Source organism: Bacillus rossius, chromosome 11, assembly GCF_032445375.1.
Source record: "Bacillus rossius redtenbacheri isolate Brsri chromosome 11, Brsri_v3, whole genome shotgun sequence".
Taxonomy (NCBI): domain Eukaryota; kingdom Metazoa; phylum Arthropoda; class Insecta; order Phasmatodea; family Bacillidae; genus Bacillus; species Bacillus rossius.
Window position 1 is genome coordinate 6,533,159 of NC_086338.1, and position 25,928 is coordinate 6,559,086.

The following is a 25,928-nucleotide window of genomic DNA, read 5'->3' on the forward strand; positions in this document are numbered from 1 at the left end:
GACGTGTGACGTGGCTGTCTGCCTCCAGACTGTGCCGCTCGGCAAGAGGGGGGTGGGGGGCGCGTGTGCGTGCATGGTTCTCCCTCTCTATCTCGTCTTTGTAAACTGGCACCGTACACAATCATCATGTCTATCTCAACAGGTTTTTGTGATGCAACTGTGTCCAAACATTGTTTTTGTATGAGTTTTCCTACGCTTTCTACCCCAACATTTCATTCCTGACAAATCTGCTGTAAAGGATGTGCTTTTTTTTATTGAAGAAACTGACAAAAAATGGACAAGTAAATAGCCTGCAGTCTTTTCTCTCTCGGGAAAGACAGGAAGGGTATAATGGGTATAAAAAGTAGCATTATTTTCCTTTTTATATTTTGTTAGGTAGTGCTAGTGTGATGGTGGAGTGGGAGGAAGGGCCATAAAGAATGAAAGGGGAAAGGTGAAAGGTGAAGAACAATAGTGCCATTTATTACATGGCAATAAGCTGAGACACTACCATAAATACATCACTTGTATTCTATTGGATACAGTTGTATGGCATGACTCATATTCGAGGGCTACCCTTATGGTAAAAATGTTAGATTTTCTTTCCCAAAATTAAGGGTGCGACCGATATGAAGGGGCACGAAGGGGCGACCCTTCTGTGCGTAAATATAGTACTAAAAAAATACATGTACACAAATAATAACATAGCAAACAAAACAAAAAAAAACATTATAAATAAAGTCAAGTAGCTTTTCTGAATAAAATAATAATATATCACAATTATTTAAAAGAATATTAAAAGTATAAAATACAAGTATGAAAAGCTAGGTCACTATGACCTTGAAGCTATATAACCAGCTGATCCATCTAAATGACAAAACATAATATTTATTCTTCTCAAAAAAATTATTTTATAAAAGCTGGGTGGGCACAGGACCTGCAATGCCACATGGGCCAACACGCTGCCTGTAAACTGCATCACTCATGCCACTTTAGTCCGGGGCATGACATGAGAGATGCAGGATGAAGGAGACGGTGCAGACGGAGTGTGTCACTGGGTTCTCTCTGCTCTTCTTCACTGTGGCAATCCCTCTTTGTCCTCCAGGGGACCACCATTCTTTGCTTTCTAAAGACCAGCTTTTGACTACAGTCATGAAATACCATTTTTTTTTCTAACTGCGTTTCCAGAGAGACCATGTCACTCTACTGATGAAAGTGGCACTAGAAAGGGTCTTGTTGACATAAAATAAATTTGATAATTTAAATAATTTTCAAATGCTATGTACTTAAATTGCTATGTATAATCCCTAAAGTCTTTTTCATACAGTCATAATCAAAAAGTTTGAGGTCCCATTATATTCAGAGAGACATTTTTTGGGAAATACGGTATTACTCTTTTACTACATAGGAGGAAAGGCTCGAGGGGCTCAGTGGACGTTTAATCCTGGTCCGGCCAGTGTGATTGCTGTGGATTCCCATCAGATGAGTGTTGTAATTGTGCCTTACTTGACGTTATTTTGTTCCTGGTCGCCCAAGTGCTTATTTTGGCAACTGCTTTAAACAACTAGTTCCAGGTTTTGTTGGTAACTGCTTTAAAATGTGGTTAGATACATAAAACTTGGTACTGGAATTTTTGGAATTTTTATTTTTAAGAGTTTTATTGTTTGTTGAAAGCATTGTGTGTTAGTTGCTGACCAATTTTTGCTGATGGAAGAACACACATGCTAAGTTTTAAATTTGGTTCGTATTCCTCGAACAAATTGTTGAAACCAATGTGGCCGTTTTCATTAAATGTACAACTTTTAATTTATTTTTTGAATCCTTAGTAGGTATTTTTAGTGTTGTTGTCTTTTGTTTCACACAGACCAATATATATATTTAGTGCTAGTGTGCTCGGTAGTGACGCGAGTGTTTGAGAGCCGTGCGGGGGGAACCGTGCCGTTGCTTGGTGGTCGCAGCGCGCTGCTGACGGACCTGGTGAACAAGATGCCGCCCGGCCGACTGACCAAGCAGAAGATGGCGATGATCGACGACGTGGTGCACAGCCAGCTGTTCCTGTGCTCGGACTGCCGCGCCGTGCTGCTGCCGGTGGTCACCGTGCGCGTCAAGGAGCTGCTGGACGCTCGGGACGAGGTGGGTCGTCCGTGGCCCGCGGCCGTGTGACCGCCGTGAAGTGCCTGCGAGCTTGGCCCGTTTTAAAAAGAAATATTGCAGATTTCCCTAATTGTTAATAGTAAGTTCATTTTTTTTTAGAATTAAAATTATATGGTTTCTCTTAAGGTATTCAGTGAAGTCCAAAAAAAGTTCTTTGTTTTGAATTTAGTTTCATTGTCTTGTATGTTCACTGTAAACAAAATAAAAATTTTTTTTCTTAACCTCATTTCTGGCTCTTCTTGAAACCTAAGTGAGAATTTAAGAAACAAATTTGATGTTTTTTTGAATTTTTTTAAGACAAACAATTTACTTAAATTATATTAATAGATTATGTAATCTTTAAGTACCTGCAGAACATAAGAATATTCTAATTAAAGCATTATCTGCCATTCATGCTGTATTGCCTGTGAATAACTATAATTACATTTTGCAGTTGTACAGTGCAGTCAAATGTGCTTTAGTGTAGTTTTGCCTGTGCTTTTTACTTAGTGTTGTATGTACGTTTTGTGTTTTGCATGTTTTAGCATTTGTAGAAATTGTGTAATCGGCAACAGTTGTAGGTGTTTGTAAAAAACGTTTTTGAAGGGGAAGGATAAAATTAATGTTAAATCTAGGGGAATTGTGGAAGCAGGAAGTTATTTCTCAAGTTTTTATTTAGGGCTGTGTAATTGTGATTTTTATTTTCAGTTCAGTTCCAGTTCCATTTTACATCTTGAACCTCAGTTCTCTGTGCCAGTTTCTGTTCTTATAGTAGGCCTGTGTGAAGCTTTGACTGAGCGAACCAAATCAAAGCTCTGTTTAACATTCAATTTGACTTGCCAGAAAATTTACGATTTGTTTTATTTGAAACTTTGAATGTGAGGAAAAGCTTTCCGACTGATGTAAAGCTTCACATTGTTTCGAAGCTTTAAAACACCGAAAACCCATATATTAGAGGTGCACAAGTACTCAAAATTTTGAGTCGAGTCTAGTTTTTAAGACCCAACTTGAGCCTTGTTTAAAAGCTCAAAAAAATCTTGAGTAGTTTACTGTTTGGTCTAGGGAAATAATAAAACACACATGAAATATCAACCTATTTACATGATTGATTTTTTCAGCAATGTTTGCAGTTTTTTGAAGATACATTAGACATTTAAACCACTGCTAAACTTTCACTAAAGTATACTTAACAGAAAACATTTTTACCTTTCTAAACTTTCAAGAGTAACACCGATTTTGGATACATGTCACACAGTAAGTCATAGATTTATAACACAGCAAAGAAATTTCAAAAACGTTGTAATTTTGATATTGATTTCTTTCTTTTAGAGTAGCAATATTGGGCCAATGTAATAATGTGCTGTGTGTAACAACAAGAAAGTAATTTATTTTAGTAATTGTTTTAATAATAGGGAAGCTTGTTGTTTATTACAAATTTTAATACAATTTTCACAACAGATTTTGTGACATTTTTCGTACTACTTACGTGACATTTGAAAATGCTCAGTAGGTACTTTATTATTTAAATGGAAAAAAAAAATCTTTGTTAGTCATATTTTTACGATTTGAAAATAATGATTTTTTTTTGTGTGTTTTATGTGTTTTGCGTGCTTAAAGTGGGTTACTTACAAAAAAAATCAAAAGGTGGCACTCAGGTCTGCTTTTATAAATGGTTAAATTTAATTTTATGCATGATTATTAAATAATTTCTATTGGCTGGTATACAACATATTGCTTTTATAATCATTATAAGTACAAATATTATTTTTCTTCTTCATTCTAGTATTGTATCAAAATAAGTGTAATACAGCCTTCCTGAGAAACATATTTTTCAATTAAATTTAACTTAGTGGATATTTTAAACGTGAGCTTTGATATTCATTTTGCATTAAAAAACTGGTATTCACACTTAACTATCCTGTAGAAAAATAAGTTGAATTTCCTATAGCAATCTGAGCCAGTCCTTCAGCACTCGCCAGTGATGTGTGAACATGTGACCTCGGTAACAAGCAAACTCATGTGTTCTTTTGTTGCAAATAAACTTATAATACGAAACTCAGACACCAAATTTAATGTAGAATTCTTAAAAATAACCGGAGCATGATAAATATACAAAGAGTATTCATTTTAAGAAGATGGTACTATTAATCTCTCAGGACTAGCCGAACAACAGGAGTACCGAACGCATCGCATGTAAGTACCTCAACACTGAACATGTGACATTTCCCCTCGATCTGAACTATCATTGCCTGTGTTTTTGAGGCTATACTTTAGGTGCATTGAGAAATAAAACGAAATAAACGTACATTACACAACGGAAATTTAACAGTTTGAAAGGCCAATGTGTATGCATACAGAAACTACTATAGCCACGTGCCGAAGTTGTCAAGATTGTAAACTTGAATTGTCATAAGAAAATATAATAGCAACTTGAAAAATTGCTTAAATTTGTTAGCCAGGAAAATTGTTTTGGGATGAATATGGTGTCAAAGATATTTAAAATTTTGTGGGTTCTCTAAAGCATTAATAATGTGGCGGTATCTTTTAGGTATTTTTCAAACTAAAAGTTGCATTCCAATAGATCACGGCTTTGGACTTTATTTTACACAATATTTTTTATTAAAAATACTGCCTATCTTGTTAAAATTCATTAAACAGTTAATACTATAAAATTTCCATGCACGTTAGAAGTTATTATTCTATCTCATTACTAAAATATTAACCTGAAAGATTTTAAATCGCACATTGTAATACTAAGTACTATATCTTTGTAAATTTGTTTTTGCTTAAATGACTGAAATCAGTCTATAAATACTCCCTACAAACCACCCTTATGCTTATTGAGCTGATTTAACATTATTATATTAATTAATTTTACTACAATAATATTAAAAAATTAAAAAATAATTTCCCAGTGGCGAGATTTGATCCCCGTTCCTTCAGATTAACAAGCGTGCTTCCTACCACTATCCGGACAGTTTGATTTTAGGGAGAAGGCTATGCATTATCAGCAGTGTAGTGTTATTTTCCTAACATATTTTAAAACTTTGATAACTGTGTACTATGACTATTTTCCTTCACCAAATATATTCCAGGGTAGTTTCACTATCATAAAGTTTTATTTGGCACACCAGTACGTTATGTATTCTAATCATTATGAAATGGACTATGTACTGGTTTATGTTGCTACACGTGTGTCCACCATGTTTGTATCACATCTACATTTATCGACTTCCGTTTCATTTTCACAAAAGTACTCCTACCAAATGTTGTATACCGAGAGTTAAGATGTTTACACATCAAAAGATTGAATTTGGTTTGCTAGGTCATGACTTAAGAATTATTCAATAACCCAGATGAGAGGGTACATTTTTTAAAACTAACCTTAAACAACAAAATATGTTGTCTAATAGTTGTTGGCATCCAGATTCTGACGGCGAAGATACATTCTCATTTTCTGGTTAATCTTTATTGACATTCATTTATATATTTTTCATACAATTTGAATGTAATTTGTTCATAATAGTGTTCATTTTAAGTGCTTTGTTTTATAACACATGTCATGTTTCACTTGCATGCTTTGTTTATTTGTAGTGTGCCTTTTATGTATGAATGGCCAGAAGTGGTTACATTCAACTGATGAAAGTACTACCAACTTATGAGAGGAACTGAAGAGACCATATCGATTCCAATGGTGTTATGCAAAAGCAATCTTATTTGCATTAAAAATTGGATTTTTTTTTTGTTAAAAAACTGCACACTTAGGCTTAAAACATCACCACCCAGCTACTTTCAACCACAGCCACTACTCAGTTTGATTTTCTGTACTGTTTTTGCCATAGTAAAATGTGTGTTGCTAACACTTAACAGGAACGTAATGCTCAAAATAAACTACATTGTCTAACAATTACCGTGATTTTTTCCCCGTCTATATTTTCTTTTATTTGTGCAAAAGGGTTGGGACAAAAAGGTTATAAAAACTTAAAAAAAACCAAACAACCTGGTTTTTTACTACACGAGTTATTTTTTGGTTCTGGCCAGTTAAAATGAAAGTCATACAACATCGTGCTTTCTGTAACCAGAAACATGATAAAATGAAAGCTAATCTGCACATCTGATTGGGTCTTAACCACAGCAATGGTATTTCCCCACTGGAGGAGGATTCTCTACAGGATGGGTGTTCCCCACAGAATGGGAATTTACAGTACAGTCGGGGATTTCCCACAGAATAAGAACTAACTATTTAATATTTTTAATTTTAGAGGCGTATTTAGCTGGGTATGATTTACAACTTATACAATAATTTAATTGATAAGTTCTTGATTAGTATGTAATTTTTTATTCTTGTAAATCACAAGAAACATTAATGACCAAACTTATAACGGTTCGTTACATACAAAAATAAACAGATGTTCCGCCAATTTTAGTTTTTGTTACATTTTTTCACGATAGAATGCACAGACGAATCCAAACACTTCCAAAAGAGGTTACTCACTCATTTCACATACATCTGCCCGTCGAAAAATGCCCGCAGTTCGCGTGATGAGAATTAACGAAAAAAATAGCGTCCTTCAGTAATGTTTTACTGCAAATACATGAAATTAGTGCGGCCTCAAACGTGACCGCACCCAGCGAAAACGAATTTCGCCACAAGCCAAAACGCCGACGAAGGTGGTCACAATTTCTAATTTAGTACTGTTCGAGAGAAAATAAAACAAATTAGGTTGACTTAATACTCGGCATGGCTCTGACCACCAACGTTAAATTATCTCTTCAAATACTTTTACATAATTTGCGAGAAGCCACCGAACGCGACCTACTTGTGCGGCGTTCGACTGATGACTGGTGAAATCCTGCCACTGTCTCCTCCACGCAGGGAGCAGACGTCACATGACCTCACCAACCAATCACACGCACGCTTCGTTCACGCTTACAGATACAAGCCAATCAGAGAACAAATTACAATACATGAAAAACCCTGTACACATAGAACTCGGGGCTTCCCTTGATCTGTCTTTTTTCAATTTTACATCAAAATCGGGGACTCCCATTCTCGTTCTCTCTCCCACACCGTGAGACAGCAGTTATCACTCAGTTCCCAAGCAGTGGGGGAATTCCCGTCTTTATCTATCTCTGAGGGGAATTACTGTTTCTTTCTCACTCACACTTACATGTCTCTTTCTACACATCACCCCAGCCCAGACATAGTCCCGTGATCTATAATTATATTGCAACACGTTAATTAAAATTAAGAACAGTAATCATAATACAAATTTACTTTACAAAATTAAACTTATTGAGAAAAACCTGAAAAAGTAGGCCTAAACAGGTAAAAATCTAGTACAGCGACTTCTTTGTGAATAATTACATAAAAAATACTGATGATTTAAAATGTCTAATAAAATACAAAATACCTTCTTAAAAACAGAGCACGTGCAAATAACATATATTAATATTCATAACGTTTGATTTTACTGTTTCATAACATATACATCACTCAAAAACATTGACTTATTTATATTAACTTATACAAAAATAAGTTTAAAAGAAAATTATTTATTTAGGAGGGCAGGGTCTTGCAATGTTACAAACTTTTGGTGTTATTAAAATGGAATTAGACTTTTCATAAAAAAAAATCAAGATGTTCTATTTAGAAATACATTATTTAAAAAAAAACAGTAGTTTTTAACCATTGTGGTTAAAATCGGCCAACCCTGGTTTGCGAAAAACCATTGTATGAATTTAGGAGCTGGCGCAACTTGAGGGTAGGTTTCAAAGGGATGTTGTTGCCAACATTAGTTTCCTGTAAAAGGGGGGGGGGGGGGAGTATTAGTTATTAAAAACAGATTGTTAAAGAGCATTGGTGGCACCTGCGTTCATTTCGTGTGTGCCTGTTGTTTGTTTCTTGCATGCTCCCACCTCAGAAGTGCCAGAAGTGTTGGGCGGTGAGGAAGAGCTAGAGGACTCAGCGGGACGATAGGGGAAGTAGGAGAAGTAGTTGAAGTAGGGGAAGGGATAATGCAGCTCTCTTCCTCCGTGTCTCAAGCGGTGCCACATTTGTGTGTTGGCATTTGGCACTCGGTCAGTTGATGTTGCATGTATGTGAGTTCAGCATTTTTGTGGAACTTTTTGTTGGCATGCATATGTGATCCCAGTATCTGTATAATACATTCTAAATGTTTAGTTTGTAGGAACTGGTACCAGGTTTTGTGTGTGTGTTTTTTTTTTGTTTGTTTACAAATGCATGTAGTGTTTATATATTATGAACTATTTTTTTGGTAAACTGGTAAGTGAATTATGTGTGTGTGTATAAGGTAACAAGGTAATGTTTCACTGTTTATTTCTTAATCTATATATATAAAAATTTAGCTTCCGTATGTATTTGGCCGCAAAACTCGGAAAGTATACGATGGTTTGGATTGAAATTTTTACAGAACATTGCATCTTAACAGAAGAGTGTTTATATGAAATAAAAGTTTGGGAAAATCCACCGGAAAAGTCGGAAAAAAAAGTTTCTATAACTAAATATCATGGTCACCCAACTTAGTTGTGACCACGCTCGACGATGCTGTACCATATTGTCGAAGTTCAAGCACATCAGGCTACTCGACCATTGTGCCTTGACGACTATAATTTACACAAATATGTATATATATATATATATTTCAAGAAAGAATAAAAAACTTTATTTAATTTGAAAGTATATTCTTTCGACTCTATTGATAAAAATACGTTTAAATTAAAAAATATTCAAATTTTTGGAGCACAGTAAAAAAAATGCATTTAACCACGAATATGCGAGTTAAACTTCAGAACGATCCAACAGCAGTCATATTTTCAAGACAATTAATTGAAGTTGGTAACGGCACTGTACCTACAAATCCAGAAACAGGAAAAATCAGCTTATCATCTGATTTATGCAACATCGTAGATTCAAAAGAGGAATTAGTAGACAAGGTATTCCAAAACATCGAAACAAAATTCAAAAATCATGCATGGTTGAGCGAAAGAGCCATTCTAGCGGCTAAAAATGTTGACGTACACGATATGAACAATAGTATTATAAACATAATCGAAGGTGAAACAATGACATACAAATCTATTGATTCAGTAGTGCACCAAAATGAAGCAGTGAACTTTCCAACGGAATTTCTCAATTCACTCGATGTTCCAGGATTACCACCACATATTTTGAATTTGAAAATTGGTGTGCCAATTATATTGCTTCGAAATATCTGTCAGCCTAAATTATGTAATGGTACACGATTAGTAGTTAAAAAATTAATGGATAATCTTATTGAAGCAACAATTTTGATTGGACTTCATAAAGGTGAAGACGTATTACTTCCACGAATGCCACTTATTCCGACAGATATGGCGTTCGAGTTCAAACGACTTCAATTTCCAATACGCCTTGCGTTCGCTATGACCATCAATAAAGCACAAGGACAATCTTTGCAAGTGTGCGGTTTGAATTTAGAAAATGAATGCTTCTCTCATGGACAGTTATATGTCGGGTGCTCCAGAGTCGGTAAACCATCTGATCTATATGTTTATGCAAAAAATGGGAAAACAAGGAATGTAGTCCTTCCATTAGCTTTACAATAAAAATATTTAAGCTAAACACATTTTTATTTCTTCTATTACATTCCACAGCCATGCACAGTAAAATATTAAATTAAACAATGAATTAATATTAAACTGTGCCACAGCAAAGCGTGGCCGGGTTTAGCTAGTCTCATACTATTTGTTTGCCATTAAAATTATTTGCGCTATATATGTATTACATTTTTATGCCAAAAATCTGTTTTCATAACGTTTATTGAGGTCTTTAATTTGTACTTTTCAAAGAGTAAGTTTTACCCCGTGTATGTATTTATCTTTTGCGTCCTGAATTTTATTTTATTTATTTTTTTTCATTTTGTGTACTAGCTGTAAATGTTAGCACAGTAGAAACAAATTTTGTGATTTCTAAAAAAGGCCACACAGCCAAATTTATCTTATAGCTAATTTTTAAAACAAAAAAAAAAATTATCAAAATTTTTTCACCCTTTTTACTTATCTTTGATTTTAGCTTTTTTTACTCCTATACCTTCATTGTTTTATTTTTACTTAATCTCATAGTATTACACTTCTTCATAATTTTCACATTTGCTTACCCTGAAACAAACATTAGCACATTAAATTCTGTGGCCCCTTATTTTAAAAACATTTGCTCTAATTATTTATAGTCTGATACTTGAAAAAAAATTATTAACAATATTTTCCTAGAAATGCTTTTAAAGTTGTATATTTAATTGTTAAAGAAATCTGTTAACATGACCAAAGTGTGTAGTTAGTTAAATACGTATCACTTCAGTTCATATAATTTATTTATGTCAGCAGTAATTTAAATAATTAAATTTTTTGATGATAATTAGTACAATTTATACATACATAGTTTTAGTCTTACTGTGTAGAGAGGTTTTTTTTTGTAGGCAGTCAATGTTTCGTGTGTGTGACGTTCATGCATGTAAGTGTTGGCAATCTTGGCACAGTGTCATGGCATCGTAGATTAGTTTGTGCTGTGTGTGTGGGTGGTTTGACACGAGCGGTACCCTTGCATCTGGTCGGCACGTGCGCACGGCGTACTTCTCTCCTCAAGGGGCACAGAACTGTGGTAGTGAGTGAGCCGGTGAGGAGAACCAAGCACCAGCTTTGTATCGGTGTCAGTTCTTTTGCTGCTGAATAGTATAGTATAGTGACTAAAGCCTAAATAAAGCTGAATTCAGTGTGCTCATTACTTAAGAGATAGGTTTATATATGTTTGAGTTTTATAAAAATTGGTGCAAAAATAATTAACATTTTACTAAACATTTCTTAAAGCATGTTTAAATTTGTAGTTTGTCATCTAACCCCCAAGAGTATTGCAGTCTTATAGCATGTCTTTTTTCTTTCTTGTTTTCTCAGTGACCAATCATCTCTGCAAGGTAATTTTTTTTTACTTCTGTCACTACTTGACCAGTAATGTTTAGCTTCCTTGAGTTTCTCATAAAATGTAACAATCATATTTAAAAAAAATACTTTTTTTATGGTGAGTGTTTATAAAAGTATAAAGTAGGTATGCCAATAAAAATTTAGTGCATATATTGGAGAGTCAATTTATGGCAAGGATTTATAAATAAATATACTCTGGCCTGGTAAACTGTAATTTTTTTTACGATTTCAATTTGCATATTTGCTATTGCCCCCTGCCTTTACCCCTGAAATACCAAATTTGGGCCATCCATCTTGAACCTTGATTACATTTTTTTAAACGTTTGAGTGTAGGAAGTAAGAAAAACTGATATAAATTTACATTTAGCCATAAAAAACTGATTTCCACCTGCATTTTTTTTTTCCACGTTGCACCATCAATTCATTTACTGTACCATACATAAATTTGCCTGATTGTATGATTGGGGTAAATTGCATACCTCATATTTTGTAATGGTGGCCTTTTTTCGCATCACCAGTATTTTGTCGCATCACCAGTATTTTTTCGTAGGTTCTTCCCTGCTGTTTATTTATCACAGATTCCTTTCTGCTTCATGCACTTATTAATGGCACTGCACCTGTCATTGTTATTACTGCACGAATGCTAGAAGGGTCTTGTCATTGGGAATACAGAGTTGGAATGCACCAGAATCAACCTAATTGCACATGTGACTCCTGAATTTTTGAACTTATACTTCTTTAGGCACATTACGAAGAAGTAACGAGAGTGAATTTTTACAATGTGCACGCTGCATGCAACAAAATTTTTACAGGATGAATAAAGAGACATCTAGGAGGTAAACCGAAATAAGCCTGAAAAAAAGTCTACATACAATTAACAATTTAATATGTTCTTTGAAATCATATACTTTAGTGGTTGATATTGAATACGGGTCCATATCATTAAAAATATTTATTTATTCTGAAAATTAGCGACTTAAACTGTGTTTATAAACTTTTTCAAGTGTATTTATATAAGTGAGTTTAAGTTTCCATATGCATAATTTATTTGCATTATAAATTATTACATTATTATTTAATATATAATTCAAATTGATAAATTCGACTAAACATTCTGCATATTTATTGATTTTAATTACTCATTAAATTTTGTCTTTATTATTTTACTAAATTAATTAATTTTATACATGTGTTTGTAGTAATTTTGAATAGTAACAAGAGTTTATTTTAATATTTTTATTTTATTGCATTTATACTTGAGTAATCGATTCATAATTTATCACTCCATTCCTTTAATTATTTGCATGCAAAATTAAAGTTAGTTTTTTTATCACACCAAGTAAGTATATCTTTGTGAAGTCCGGGTCAGTAATAATTCTGTCCTAACAAATATTTGCCTTCTTTTTTTTTCTTTTTTTTTTTTCAGTAAAAGTCTGGGAAAAATTTTTGCAATCATTTGTTTCCTTTGCTAATTATCGGTTAAAATGCTTTACACAGACCCATACTAGATGTTCAGTAAATCACTTGTTTGAATGAACCAATTTTGTCACTTATTGCATGTTTTTGTCTGTATTTAAGCTCGATCTATTTGCAAAAATTTACACAATGTATAATAATTGAAAACATGAATAGGTATACAGTATGAAGAAGTAAACTAAAATTTTCAGATATATTTGTTTTATACAATTTTTGTCCAATTATTTTGTTTCGGATAAATGATTATTTATTATAAAAAATGTTTTACCATTTTAGGAGTGGACTTTTGGGACCAATAAAAATGAATTGATGGTTATTCAAATCCATTCAGTATTAAATACATTTAGTAATAAACATACAAACATCCAAACTTTCACTTAGTTGGATTCAGTTGGATGGAACATGTTTTGAGATGACATTTTAACAAACATTGCACTATAGGTATTTATGGAAGTATTAAATATACGAAACACAACTATATATCCCATTTCTTTGTTGCTGTAGGAAGGCTTAAATCTGTACAAAGCAAGGTATTGCTACCTCATTTTCACAGAGTGATATTATTTATTCTTGTTGGAACAGTTTTAATTGCCACTGCACTGGCTAGGAATCCCCAACTGTCTCATGCTGAGAATGTGTTAAGGGTTTTGCTGTTGGTATCGTTGGTCCCGTTGCAGACACCAATTGGTCAAGCTCTAGAGCACAAATTCTTATTGGCAGGGGCGGGTGGTCTCGTCGCTGCGACCCAGTTAGGCTTTGGTTTAGTCAAAAAACAAATTGCATTTTTGTATCTATAAGTAAACAATGCAAAGAAAATAAATTTAAATGTTTGTTTTGTACATTTAAAATTTTGTGTCGCTTGTTTAAGCTTTCTCATTAGCTTAATGTAGATTTCAGAAAGGCATGTGGAACTGTTTACCTTTTAAGTGGTTTTGGTTTTGTAGCTTGCATGATGTTTGTGTTGGCACATTCATGCTTGTAGCATTATGTCTTGCATGGCTTGATAAGTATCCAGTACTTTTTGTTGGGTTGTGGAATTCCCCAGAAAGGATTGTATTTTTGGTGTCTTCTTCCATGTACTACATGATTTATGGAATTGTTTAAGGGTGATATAACATTTAACAGTGAGTGAGCAGCTGCCTTGTGTAAACATGTTGGCATTGTATGTTTTTCATTGAAATTAAGTTGGTCACCTTTCATTCAATTCTAATTAATTGTTTTATTTTACGTAGTCAAATATTTTACTAAAAGATGCATGACATATATAAGAGGCTATGGATTAGGTTGTTTTCTGTTCTACCAGTGCTTTGCAGTATTTTTAGCAGTTGGTTGTAACAAGTGAGCTGTTTCGTAAAAAAAAAAAAGCATTAAAATGGTGTTGGTCATCCTACTACTGAACAAGCTATTATAATAAATTAATAAGATACAGTTCCTATTTCTGAATTAATGTAAATTGTTTTGTTTAATTTTTTTATTGCAAAACTAACATTTTGACAGTTTGTTCAGTTTTGGTATTTTTTTTAAATTTAATCGCCAAATTTTACCATGACTTACAAGCTAACAATTGCCTACTTAGTGTGTACGTAGATTTAAAGAGCCACAAACTTTTAAACATTTTTATCAATACAGCTCTATTTTATCTCTAAGAATGTATATTTTTTTCTGTTATTTATTTAGTTTTCTGTGTTGCCTTTGTTAATGCATTTTTGGTGCCAGATTTATTTCATTAGTGAAAATAAATTTTTGTCCATGCTGTCAAATACGTATACCAGTAGGTTCAAATATTGTGGGTGATAGTTGTTTTCTGTTATTCTGTGACTGAAGTGTAGTGTATTACACACAGTTTGCACCTTGGTGCGTCTGGAATATTTAATAAAACCTCTCAGTGCTAACCGAGCAGTGCTGTCGTGTCAGTGAGGCGCAGCATTCTACTGCATGCTTACAGCCTTCCGAGTTTTTTGAATTTAAATTATTTGGGTGCAACGGGAGTAAAATTTCAAGACTGAATTTTAACGCATTTTCATGAAACATTGTTGTGCAACTTTTCTGACGCAAAAAGAACGGAGAATAGGTTGCGGACGGTGCAGAGAACTTGTCGGGCCTCGCTCCCTTGAGCAGGCTCCACGTGGCGGCGTGCGGCTCAGGTTGAACCCCGCCGTGCTGCAGGGACAGGCGGGTCGCGGCGGTAGGGATCCGACTTGTTGGCCTCTAGTAAGGAAGTATCTGGGCAGAGGGAAACAACATGGTTTGAGCTTATTGTTGTGCACCGCGCCACGGGCCATATACTACAAGTATATATTTTTTAAATTACTTGTCTAAATCAGTATTGTTAAACAGTGTTATATGAGTATTGTTTTAGGTGTGTGACTAAATATTTTTTGATATTCTGAGCAGTTATATTGAAGTTAGTAATAATTTTTTTAATTCATGTTAATTTAGAAAATTGTCTACATCTCTTTCTCTCTCTCTGCCGATTTACCACTTAGGATTTATTTACGAGTCAAGGTTTGAAATGCGTACTGAGTTACACACACACACACACACTTTTTTTTGCAATCCATACTACATGATAAGTTTGCAAAGATGGCGGACCCCCAAGTAGCAACATTGATACATATTTATTTTATATTTTATGATTCAAACCTTGAGGTTTGCATTGAACGTAACTGTGTGTTAAATGAAATCATAGATAATATTTTAAATGTCGTTAAAGCTGATAAGAAGTAACCTATTCTTTATAAATGCATAAAACATTTACGTAAAGTTTTTTATTAATTTGTTATGCATTTTATAAATGTCTACGTAGTTCAGTGTAAATGTGTTTTGCGCAGCTCAACATGCGAGAAATACTATAACCTTCAGAAATAGCTTTAATTATTCATTTTAAGTTGGTTATAAAACTGTACATATTGCAATGAATTATTTTTATACTTAACTGCTCAGTCAATTGACTTGGTTTTTTTTCGATGATAGCCTTATAATCTAGGATTAAAGTAAAGATAGTATAGAAAGAATGGTAGTAAAGAGTAAGTTTGAACCTACTGGTAACTGTTTGCAGTAATAATCTTTGTAGTTAAAGCTGTGGAGTACACTGAATATTAATTTGGGTTAGGCAGTGAGAGAGAGGCGAGCTGAAGTGCAGCTTGGGCGTAGCTTAGTGGAGGGTTTGCTCACCTTCTGTGTCCCTTGTCAGGGCAGTGTTGCCTGTTGTGTGGTGCTCAGTTGCCAGTTGTTGCCAGCAGGGGTACGGAGGCGTTGAGTTCCGTAACAAGGATAAGTCTGTGGCCAAGGTTGCCAAGGTGTTAGGTGAAGCCAAGCACACACTTCACTCGCACCGCGGATACTCCGAGGAAGTGAGTATGACGGCGACTGAACCTTACTTTATCACTTCCTTTACACCGTACATACACTTGCCATACAATTAATATCTGAGAAATACAGTATGTCCATAAATTAATGTCCCTGTTATAAAATTTAATTGTATCAACTGTAAGGGTTGTAGTGTGTTGGTTCAAGGTCACAGTTAACGAGTAACTCAGTTATTAAATAAGCACATGCACGAGTATTGCTTTGTTATTTCTCGCTTGCAGCGGGAAAGGATGGCTCTTCCCTAATTATCAGAGGGTGAACATGTAGCCTTTATTTGGCAACAGGATGGAGCCCCTCCCCATAGGAATCTCTTTGTACGAGAGTGGTTGAACGTCGAATTCCCTGGCCGTTTGATTGGTCGTAATGGTCGAGATGACAGAGCTGGCCTCCATGTTCATTTGACATAATGCCATGCGATTTTTGCCTTTGGAGCTTTATAAAAGATTGAGTCTATGTTCCGCTGATACCTAATGATATGCCAGAGTTTAGTCCATTTCTCTGGACTTCTTAACCAAAGTGTTGGAAGAATTGGCCTTTAGGTTGGATGTTTGCTGTATAACTAAAGGTGCACATATTGAACATTTGTAAGAAAAACTAGGTTAGTTTACCTTTAATTTGACGTATGATTTGTTGTGAATAGTCTAAATTAACTGTTATAATATACCATTGGAGCAGGGACATTCTTTTATGGATACTCTGCAGAATAAGTAACAAATATAACATTGCTCACAAACTTAGTGTCGATAATTGCATTAATGCAACTTTTTTCCTTAAATTTCTCCATTGTTTATTTAATCGGTTTGCCTCTTGAAACAAAGTATGATCTGGTTGATTCACGGAGGGAATTTATCACAAGGTAATATTTTACCCAACCTCTTTGTATCTCTAGCTTGTGTTTATTTCACACGTCACATATGAGATATGAAGCTCTAAGACTGTCTTCTGTTCTGCTACAAATGGCAGCTTTGAGTTTGTCATGTTTTGCATATTTTTTTCCTTCCAGAAGTGTGTTTCAAGAGGCAGAACTTACTTTTCTAATTGTTTGTATAGTTATGTATGATTATTTCTAAGTACAGTTTTCTTCTTTGAATTTTTTGCAGTTATTCTTAGTTGTGCCAAACTTAAAATTAGAAAATTATAAATTGATAAATTGAGGTTTGGTCGTGCTGCAACTATGCATACAGTGTTTGACTTACCAGTGTACTATTTTTTTTACAATGTTTGATCTACATGTGCATTGCAGTAACATTACTCTGTTTTATGATTAATCCTCTTGTATTTTTACAGCAATATTTATTTTAGGATGTCACTTATGTGTCTGACTATTTGTGTTGCGAAACCAGTCTATTTGTTGGTAAATATTTTTTTAAAAGTGAAATATTGGTTTAAACAAAGTTATCTCATGATGGTACCTTAGACATACAAAGAACAAACATTTTTTTTTGCATGTCTGTGGAAAAAGTGTTATTTTTATGTGTGCTGTATGTATGTCTACAAGTACCAGCCTTTGGTAGTTGTGTTTCAGTGATATTTTCTATTTAATAAATGGTATAGCAACCTATATTTTCCTGATAAATACATAATGTACCTTAAGAAGTAATGACTTGTTACACTAGACACTAAACACCAAAATTTCAGTCTATTTCTTGGTATCAGCAGGGCTTTGTAGTGAATTCTGCTGCCATTTGTCTGCATTATTGGGTTGTTTTCATTATGTTTCTGGAGGATTGAAATTTTTTGGTCGTGAAACTTTGCAATGTATGTCTTTTTCAGCAGTTTACTTTTGAATGGCAGGATGCTAAAGTCATCCATATTTTGTCAATGCCATTTGCGCAAAAGAGGAAATGTCAAATTGCCTCCACATGTTAGAAGAAGATGCTTTATGGATGTCTAAGCTGTTTGTAGTGTTAGTAGTATGGTGGTAATGTCTGTCTGGAGTACATTAGTCTTTCTTTATATTTAAATATTTCATCCAGCTCTTCAGCTATCAGTTGATTTCCTCTCAGAGAGTATTTTGATATCACAAAGTACTTTATGTGAAGTGTCATCACTTCAGTTATCAGCACTTGAGTTCTTACATAGTATGAGGCTTTAATTCAGATGCGAGAAACTAAGTAGTTCTTTAGTTCATTGTGCATGCCTTTAAACAGTAGAGGTTCTATTTTCTGTGTGGTAAATATGAAGAGATTTCATGAATATTTATAAAAAAAATCATCTAGTACCCATGTTTATGATTCAAAGTGAAGGAAACATATTCTAATCGTGAAAAGTATTCTGTATGTGTTCATTTCATGTTTTTTGGCATCAGCTTTAACTGGTAGTGGCATATGTCCTTGCACTCCCCTGCCATATTGAAACATACGCCAGGCCTTTCTAAACAAAAAACTTGAATTTTCTGTCTCCTGCTGCATCTCACCCCATGCTGCCACATAACACCGCTCCCCGAGGTCAAGGGAGGCTTCTGAGCTACAGCAGCTACAGCAGCTACCAGGGAGGGTCTTGGTTCTATTCACCAGGCATACTGCCTTGCATTTAGGCATTTAGTCATGTAATAATTTCATTCCAGTGAGGTTCTGGTCTTAAATACAGTGGTAGCTCCAGCAGGTAGGCCCGGGCATACCCAACATTTTCCAAATTGTAAATTGGAAATAAGACTTTTTATAAAAATACACAATTTATATTAATTGTTAGGCACATTTTGAAAACTGTGAGAAAGGTAAATCTCATTTTCATTACAAATGTAATAGTATGCCCTTCTGAGAAGGGCAGATTGCAATGAAATGAAACTATACATTCGCCTGGAGATTTTCTAACATTTTACATTAGCATACACATTGTAATATTCACCTTATATTAACACAAGATTAATCCTAACAATTAATTTTGTGACCTTTATAGGTATTAAAGTGTATTTTTTTTGAAATACAATTATACGTTTATAATAATTGTTATGATTAATATGTTATACATATTGGACTTCAGAAATAAATAAATTACCCTCAGAAATCCACAAAACTTACCATTTTACATTTGAATTTTAAATATTCCCTGGACCACCTTTTGATACGGGGGCCAGACATCCTGGTGAAGCCCGGACTCCAAAAACTGTGCATACGCCCCTGCGGTACATTCCGGGCCTACCCAAAAATAAATCCTGGAGCCTGGAGCTGCCCGTGCTTAAATATCTCCAGGAATCAGTAGGAGAAGGGACATTTACTTCTGCCAAGGCAGCTGAAGGCGGCACACAGTAAAGGCTCTTTATCACTTATCAGGCACGTTTGGGGCGACGCTCGGGCCGGATTAGTATTTTACCATATCATCAAATGTCAATATATGTTATTGGGAACACCAAATAAAGGTTAATATACAGTACAGTGACATTTTAAACAAGATATATTAAGGAACTCGCTTAGTCAAGAGTGTATGTGGTAATGAGGCGGGATGATGAATGCGACTCTCGCTAGTGCTTTTAGTGCGGTGTCGCCTCTAAGCACAAGGCTTGAACTGGCGAGCAGTCTTTTTGTCGTGTGTACAACTACTATGAGATTTGAGCGATAACCGTAACATTTTACGTGGAGAAATGTAGATAATGCCGTAATGCAATTCTCTTGGGTGCTTTCTTGAATCTGTACTGGGTGTTCATGCCCAAAAATTATGAAAAACACACTCTTTTTAAAATACAGTTTAAAAATGAAATACAGACACAGAACTACTCATCCACACTCAGCATATTCTTGAATGCTTTTCATAAACAGACCCCACTGTGATATCTGAAGTAGTTTTCAAATGGCTTCTTCTGAAGCTGTGCACTTACAGGTACCGTACCTACTGGCAGGCAGGGGCCTTAAGCGGCTCTGTGGCGAGATAAAATACACATCACCACTGAGTGAACTAACAACCTGGCAGTCTAGGTGAAAAAATGCTCAAGTTCATCCGAAAGATTCGGAATGCCTTATTACAGAATGTGACAAATGCATATTAAAAAAAGTGCAGACTGTAATACTGCCCCAGCAACAGTGTGAACAGTATTAAGAATTTCTTTTTTGGTAACTGAACTTAGTTTGGTTGTCATCACTGGGTTTCTACATATGTATATACTAAATAAAAATCTTGCAAGTTATTCAGTTTTGGTTGTGCAACATTTTATCCTCTTCTGCAGTTGATTGGTGTTGCCATCCTCAGAAATTCATTTGCAGGTCCCACAAAATCTTATATACTCTTATTAATTAGATATGGTGCTGCCTCCCATTACCGGTATTTCATCTTTGTATACTATTTTTTTTCTATGTATCTAGGATTTGGTGAATCTGATTTCATTTCTGGTTTGGCTAAAGGTCAGCTAATTTGTCAGGCGGGTACTTAAAGTGAGCACTTCATGATCTTACTGCGAGCCCTGTGGCCTTATAGGACGATGGCCGCAGGTATCTGCAGGCATCTCTAGAAGAAGGGTTTGAATGGCAAGTACTCACCCCACTCATTGCGTGGTTGGAATGTGCAACATCCATATCTGAATGGTGTCAGATATTTGGGAGGGAGGAAAAGTTAGAATTTTTTTGATGGTACCTCGTTGCTAGCATTCTGCAGGCTGTGACAAATGGCATTATATGATACATGACTGGTTGTGTGTTTCCTTGAAAGCTAGTGATAATGCCAACCTTATTCCTTATTCATGTAAGTACAAGGTAGGGATAGTTTTTACTTTGCAGGATGTCCATGTTCTGTAAATTCAGGGAAAATCAGGAAAAGTCGGGCAGTTTACTTTAAATCCTGGAAATGTCATGCTCCAATCTTCCGTCACCCAGACTGTGAAAGCATTTTTTTTCAGATGGGGTTTTATTGTGTAGTCACATAAACCATGAAATGGCATGAGCAATGTTGTGTTTTATATAAGACGTGGAAAGAGATCTGAACCAGCTATGGGTTTTGTGGAGGCTGCATTTATCTATTTCTTTCTTTCAGGAAATTGCAAAATACTTAAATTATAAAAAAACATCAGTGTTGGTAGGTTTGCTACAGCACGTGATTTTTTTTTTTGCGTAAACAGTCTCTCGTGGACCATCAGGTATAATTTGAGAGGAAAGAAATGAAACTCACTTTTTTGTGAATATTTATTTATATTTTTTCTGGTTAATCTTAAAATGATATTTTACATTTATAAAGTGTAAATAAATATTTACTTTACTTTACATTTAATATATTTCCATCCTAGCCTATGTGCTGGTCGACACAATCGGTACCCCTACAACAGTGCCCAACGCTACAAGTCTACGGTGCTCACGAAGTTGCGTCACTCATTCTATTAAGTTCTGGCACTCGTTTGATTCGGTACTAACCGGCCTGAGTGTTTGAGCCTTTTCCCGCTGCTTCTGGTGCTGAATACTTCTGTAACTGCACGCAGCATTACCTGAAACAAACAATTTTATAACTTTTTGTGAACTTTCACCGAGCACATCTTTTCACAACTTTTCACTCTGCAACTTATTTTTTTTTCTTTCTTAGCTAACCTTTTAGAGCACCTGAATATCCACACGATGACACACAAATAACTCGTGTAACAGTTTCCTTTGTGAAGTTATGACTAATTCTTTTGTCGTGCAGAGTAAATTTCGAGGCTCTTTTTCAGCCCCCCCCCCCCCCCCCCCCTCACCAACCCGGCCCCCACACTCAATGGCGTAAGTACACTATCAGGCAACGTGCAGTAGTCTATTTTCACAATATATACAACATTTGGCAATACAACCCGTGAGTCACGAGATATATTAAAATTTTTGGTAACAACTAAAGTGTTTCATCGCCAACTCTGGTGGGACCTTAGTATGGAAGCCTTTTTAAAAAACGTTTTATGGTTAAAAAAAACTAGTCAAGGAAATTTGACATTTTGGTCATGTAAATTTTAGTTCCGATTTGTATGCAAATTTGCATTATTGATTACTTGTATTTGCCTTACACTAGTGGTTATTGGCAATTCACTTTCTGTGTAAAGTAATGGTAATGTGTTTCAGCCCTGTGCGGGCTGTGACAATAGTTGTTAGTTGTTATATGTCAGTGCTCTGCTGACAGTGTTTGACCATGAAGAGGCAGTGACAGGGCTTGGCTGCTGTCACACGGGCACAGATGGGGGAGGCGCTGATGGAAGGATTAGGTGGCACATTGTGATTGGATGTTGAAACGATCGGTACTGTACAGGATCCTGGGAACTTGGTTGGTGAGGTACATGATGTTTATTGCAAGTGCCACCATGCTCATCAAGTTAGTGGATTACACCTGCATTTTTTTTGACCACTTGTATTTTGTATTTCTCTTTGCACTTGTGCTTCAGCTTGATTATAGCATTTCACAGAGTTTCCAGGATTTTATGTTGGAAACTGTATTTTTTTGCATGACATGAAATTTAGGCAAAGATGTTATCCCAGGCTTTAGTTGTTGTACCATGTTAGTTTTTGGGTCTGCTTTAATTAATTTAAATTATTGCCATTGTTTATATTTTTAACGGACTTATTATTTCACTAACATGTACTTTCAGCTTTTAATGATGTCAGAAATTCTGTTTTAAATAATTTATGTAATATTTTTTAAAAGTTTTCTTTGATGGTAGATTACATGGATTTATTAAGAAACATGATGTAGCTATCAAGTATAGTTTCCATGCATGCCCTAGGAAACTTGCGAGTGACACTAACTTCTCTTTGAAAAGAGAGTACATTTGTATTTAACTATTGTGTTGTTACAGATGGAGCTGTGTGTGAAAATCCTGAGCGACATCATGGACTTGTTGTTCCGCATGGACATTGGTCCAACCATCCATGATATTACCGAGATAATGCTCACCGTACTAAGGACCATAATCCAGACTACCATCTCCATGGACAGAGAGAGTCCGTTAGTGGTGAGTGGCTGCTGGTTCTCTTGATCCTGCTTTGGGCAAGGTGACTCAGTCTGGAATGCGGGTCGTGTCCAGAGTTGCAGTCTGTGGCACTCTTACATCCCCGACACTCCACCAGGTCTTCAAGTCGCACTCAGCGCGATCAACTGCAGAGAGGCAGAAATACACAACCACAGGTTCCTACATGGTTCCGACCAGAGATACTTGAAGGGTGTCTCCAAACTGCAAAGACCGCCATGCTTAGGGAAACAACGAGTCGCGCTTCGGGCATGTGCGAAGAGGAAGGAGGGAAATACACACTCTGGTGATGGAGGGGGTCAACATAACACCACAGTCTCTCCCAGGGCGGATGTCCTTGAGGCCAGAGCGCACAGTTTGAACTCGTCGAGCCTTAAGCTCCGTCACCAGCTCAGGTTTATAGTCGCCCGCGGAAATTATGACGGAAAATGCTTTAGCTTTCTAACTTAAAAATTGGATTGGTACATTTCTGTGAATTTAGACAATTTTGTATTATATTTCCTTAAGTATGTCATATTTTTAGTTTTGGTTATACTTATGGTTATGCTTAAGGCAATGTTGATTTTTCCACCTGATGGAGAGATACTGCACATGAATTGCAAGCAGGCTAGGTAGCGCCCGTCCCTCTATCACCGCTACACCCAATCCTATTAGCAGCCGCGCCTCGCTACCCCCCTTCCCTTTCCCAAGTGTTTTCCCATTGGGCCTGGAGAATTCTCTGCTGTTGTTGAGGGTTTGGCACATTCACAGAGCCCTGTCTGTGTAATTATTAAATATTTTTGCTTCTGTCTACAGATAGGCTGCTCAAATCCTTGAATCCTCAAATCCCAACTAATTTATAGTGTTTGAATTTTTTTGAGATTTAAGGAAAAAGATTTAGAGGAAATTTAATAAATTTAAAAATTTACACTCACTTCTCTGAACTTTATTAGGTCTATTTATGTTTTTCTTAATACGTAATCTATTAACATCTTGCAAGATTTGGTATTAAGAATAGCTTATTACGTAAATAAAATTATGATATTTATTGATTTGGGAAATATAGCTTACGAAACAAACATTTAGAAGGTTGAATGTAGATCGTCATATTTTTGACCCTTGAGACCTAGAATTGGATTGAAGGGGTAGTAGATTCAATTTACACCATAGGATTCAAATTGGGGAATTTTATTCGAGAAAATCGGAATTCGACCCATCACTACTTCCGAGATAATTTCATGTACCATATTCGGCAATACATGATTGTTTTGCAGCATTGCGGTATCTGTTTGTCCGCAGGGCAACCTGATAGCCGTGATGGTGGCGGTGTTCCGGCAGATGACGGCGCACCACTTTGAGCGCTACATCACGCACTTCATGACCAGCACGGACCTGCTGGACTTCCTCATGGAGATCCTGCTGGTGTTCAAGGACCTGGTGTCGCGCCCCGTCTTCCCCCGCGACTGGTGCGAGATGATCATGCTGCAGAACTGGTCAGTCCCTCCTGGTGTGGCTCAGGCTCTGTTAGATTCTCACTCCATTTCACTCCGTTCTGTTCAAGCTGCAGTTCTTTAGGCTGGTCTCACAAGCCAAGGGTATTTTTTTTAGAATTTTTTTTTTTAAATAATGACTTTCATTTAAGCACCTTTTTTAAATTTTAAACTCAATACCTTGAAATTTTTGTTCTGCCACAAGTATTTGCAACAGATATTCATTTTGTGTAATATCATGGGTGTGAAATGGCGTGCAAGTCTCAATAATTATCATCACTTGCTCTAACTGTAGAGGGGGGGGGGGGGGGGGGTAGTTTTCCCTGCCTCTGAATGAGAATGGCCTCTGCTGGTGCTGGTTACTCGCGGGCTCCTGGTTTATAGTTACGATGGGTGGCACTTTCCTCACTGGGGTGTATGCAGGCGGGGCTGTAGACAGCTGCGGAGGTTCCCCGTGGCTTCCTGGAAGTGATACGCGAATATTTTGTATCCTGATTGTTGGTAGGTGTACAGCCTCTCCTTACAATCTGACCTAGGATCTATCACTTCCTACTACTTAGCTAGGCTGCAAGGCCCGATTCCACTACTTCCATTTTCAGCGGTGGACACATTACATATGTAAAGAGTAAATTAATTAGGCTTTTGAAGGTTCCCACACACCTCAGTCTGCCCGATATAATTGCACATGGTCACGCTCACAGAAGAAACAACTATTCCTATTTATTTACAACATACGTCCGCTCTCCCTCCAGATAATTTTGCACAGTTTAAAAGCCGGTGGTATGAATCAGTTTAAGAGTTGGTCCAGGAAACCATTTTTGCTGGACAGAATCAAAGTTCGTAGAGCATGACAAAAAAATTCAGTTCATGAATAAAAATAATAATTACATGAAGCAGTCTACTACCCGAGGCAAGCCCTGAAGTTATGTGAAAGAGATTTATAGAATTTAAGCGAACAGATGGACGTGGATCAGTGAATTACAAAGTTTAAGATGATGGTTGCGTGGAGCTCCTTGCCTCGGGTAGCGGCGGCGACACTGGACTCCTACTAGCGCGTCCTAGAGGCAGATCACGGGCCCATTTCCGGCTGATGAACTTTACAAACATTCAGATAAGTGTGTCACCGGGAGAAGAAATGACTACACTCGAACCTTAATTACACTTATCCCAATGGCTGCAAACCATAATAATGATTAAGTAAACTATTTAAAACAATCAGAATATTAATTTAAATCTGCTTCGGGACTATTGGGCAATGTTCGGTCTTGGAATATTTATTTTGTAATTAAACGTACCTGTCTTGAAGTGGTCACTCTATCCGCTAAAAACACAAAACACTAGGGAAAAAATAAAACAAGTTACATATCAATTTATCTACTTAATTTATGGGAACGAAGCACTGAGATTACTGCATCCTACTGCAGTAGTTTGTGGCGTGCTATTCAAACTCACGAACACGGCAGGCAGTTTGGGCCAGAGGGCGATGGTGGGAGGAGAAGGGGTCTGAAGCAGCGAGGCACATTGCACTTAAGGAGTACTTAGCCGTGGATGACTTCAGATTATTACCATAGCACTCCAGAGGTACTTTGAGTAGGAGATTATATGTTTATCTTCGTTACTGATAA

The 25,928-nt window shown here is 36.0% G+C and overlaps 1 protein-coding gene across 7 annotated transcripts in view; it reads left to right on the forward strand.

The window, feature by feature from the left end:
• The window catches only part of LOC134536605 (dedicator of cytokinesis protein 1), a 180,756-nt gene that overhangs the window by 58,705 nt on the left and 96,123 nt on the right, over nucleotides 1-25,928 (forward strand). For 3 of the 7 annotated variants that reach the window (XM_063376379.1, XM_063376381.1, XM_063376384.1), the window contains exons 16-19: nucleotides 1,938-2,112; nucleotides 15,804-15,917; nucleotides 22,664-22,819; nucleotides 24,113-24,306. In XM_063376379.1, coding sequence (XP_063232449.1) covers nucleotides 1,938-2,112; nucleotides 15,804-15,917; nucleotides 22,664-22,819; nucleotides 24,113-24,306 — 639 coding nt within the window. The remainder of the gene's footprint in view (nucleotides 1-1,937; nucleotides 2,113-15,803; nucleotides 15,918-22,663; nucleotides 22,820-24,112; nucleotides 24,307-25,928) is intronic. The other 4 variants (XM_063376380.1, XM_063376385.1, XM_063376383.1 and 1 more) reach the window with 2 other exon arrangements.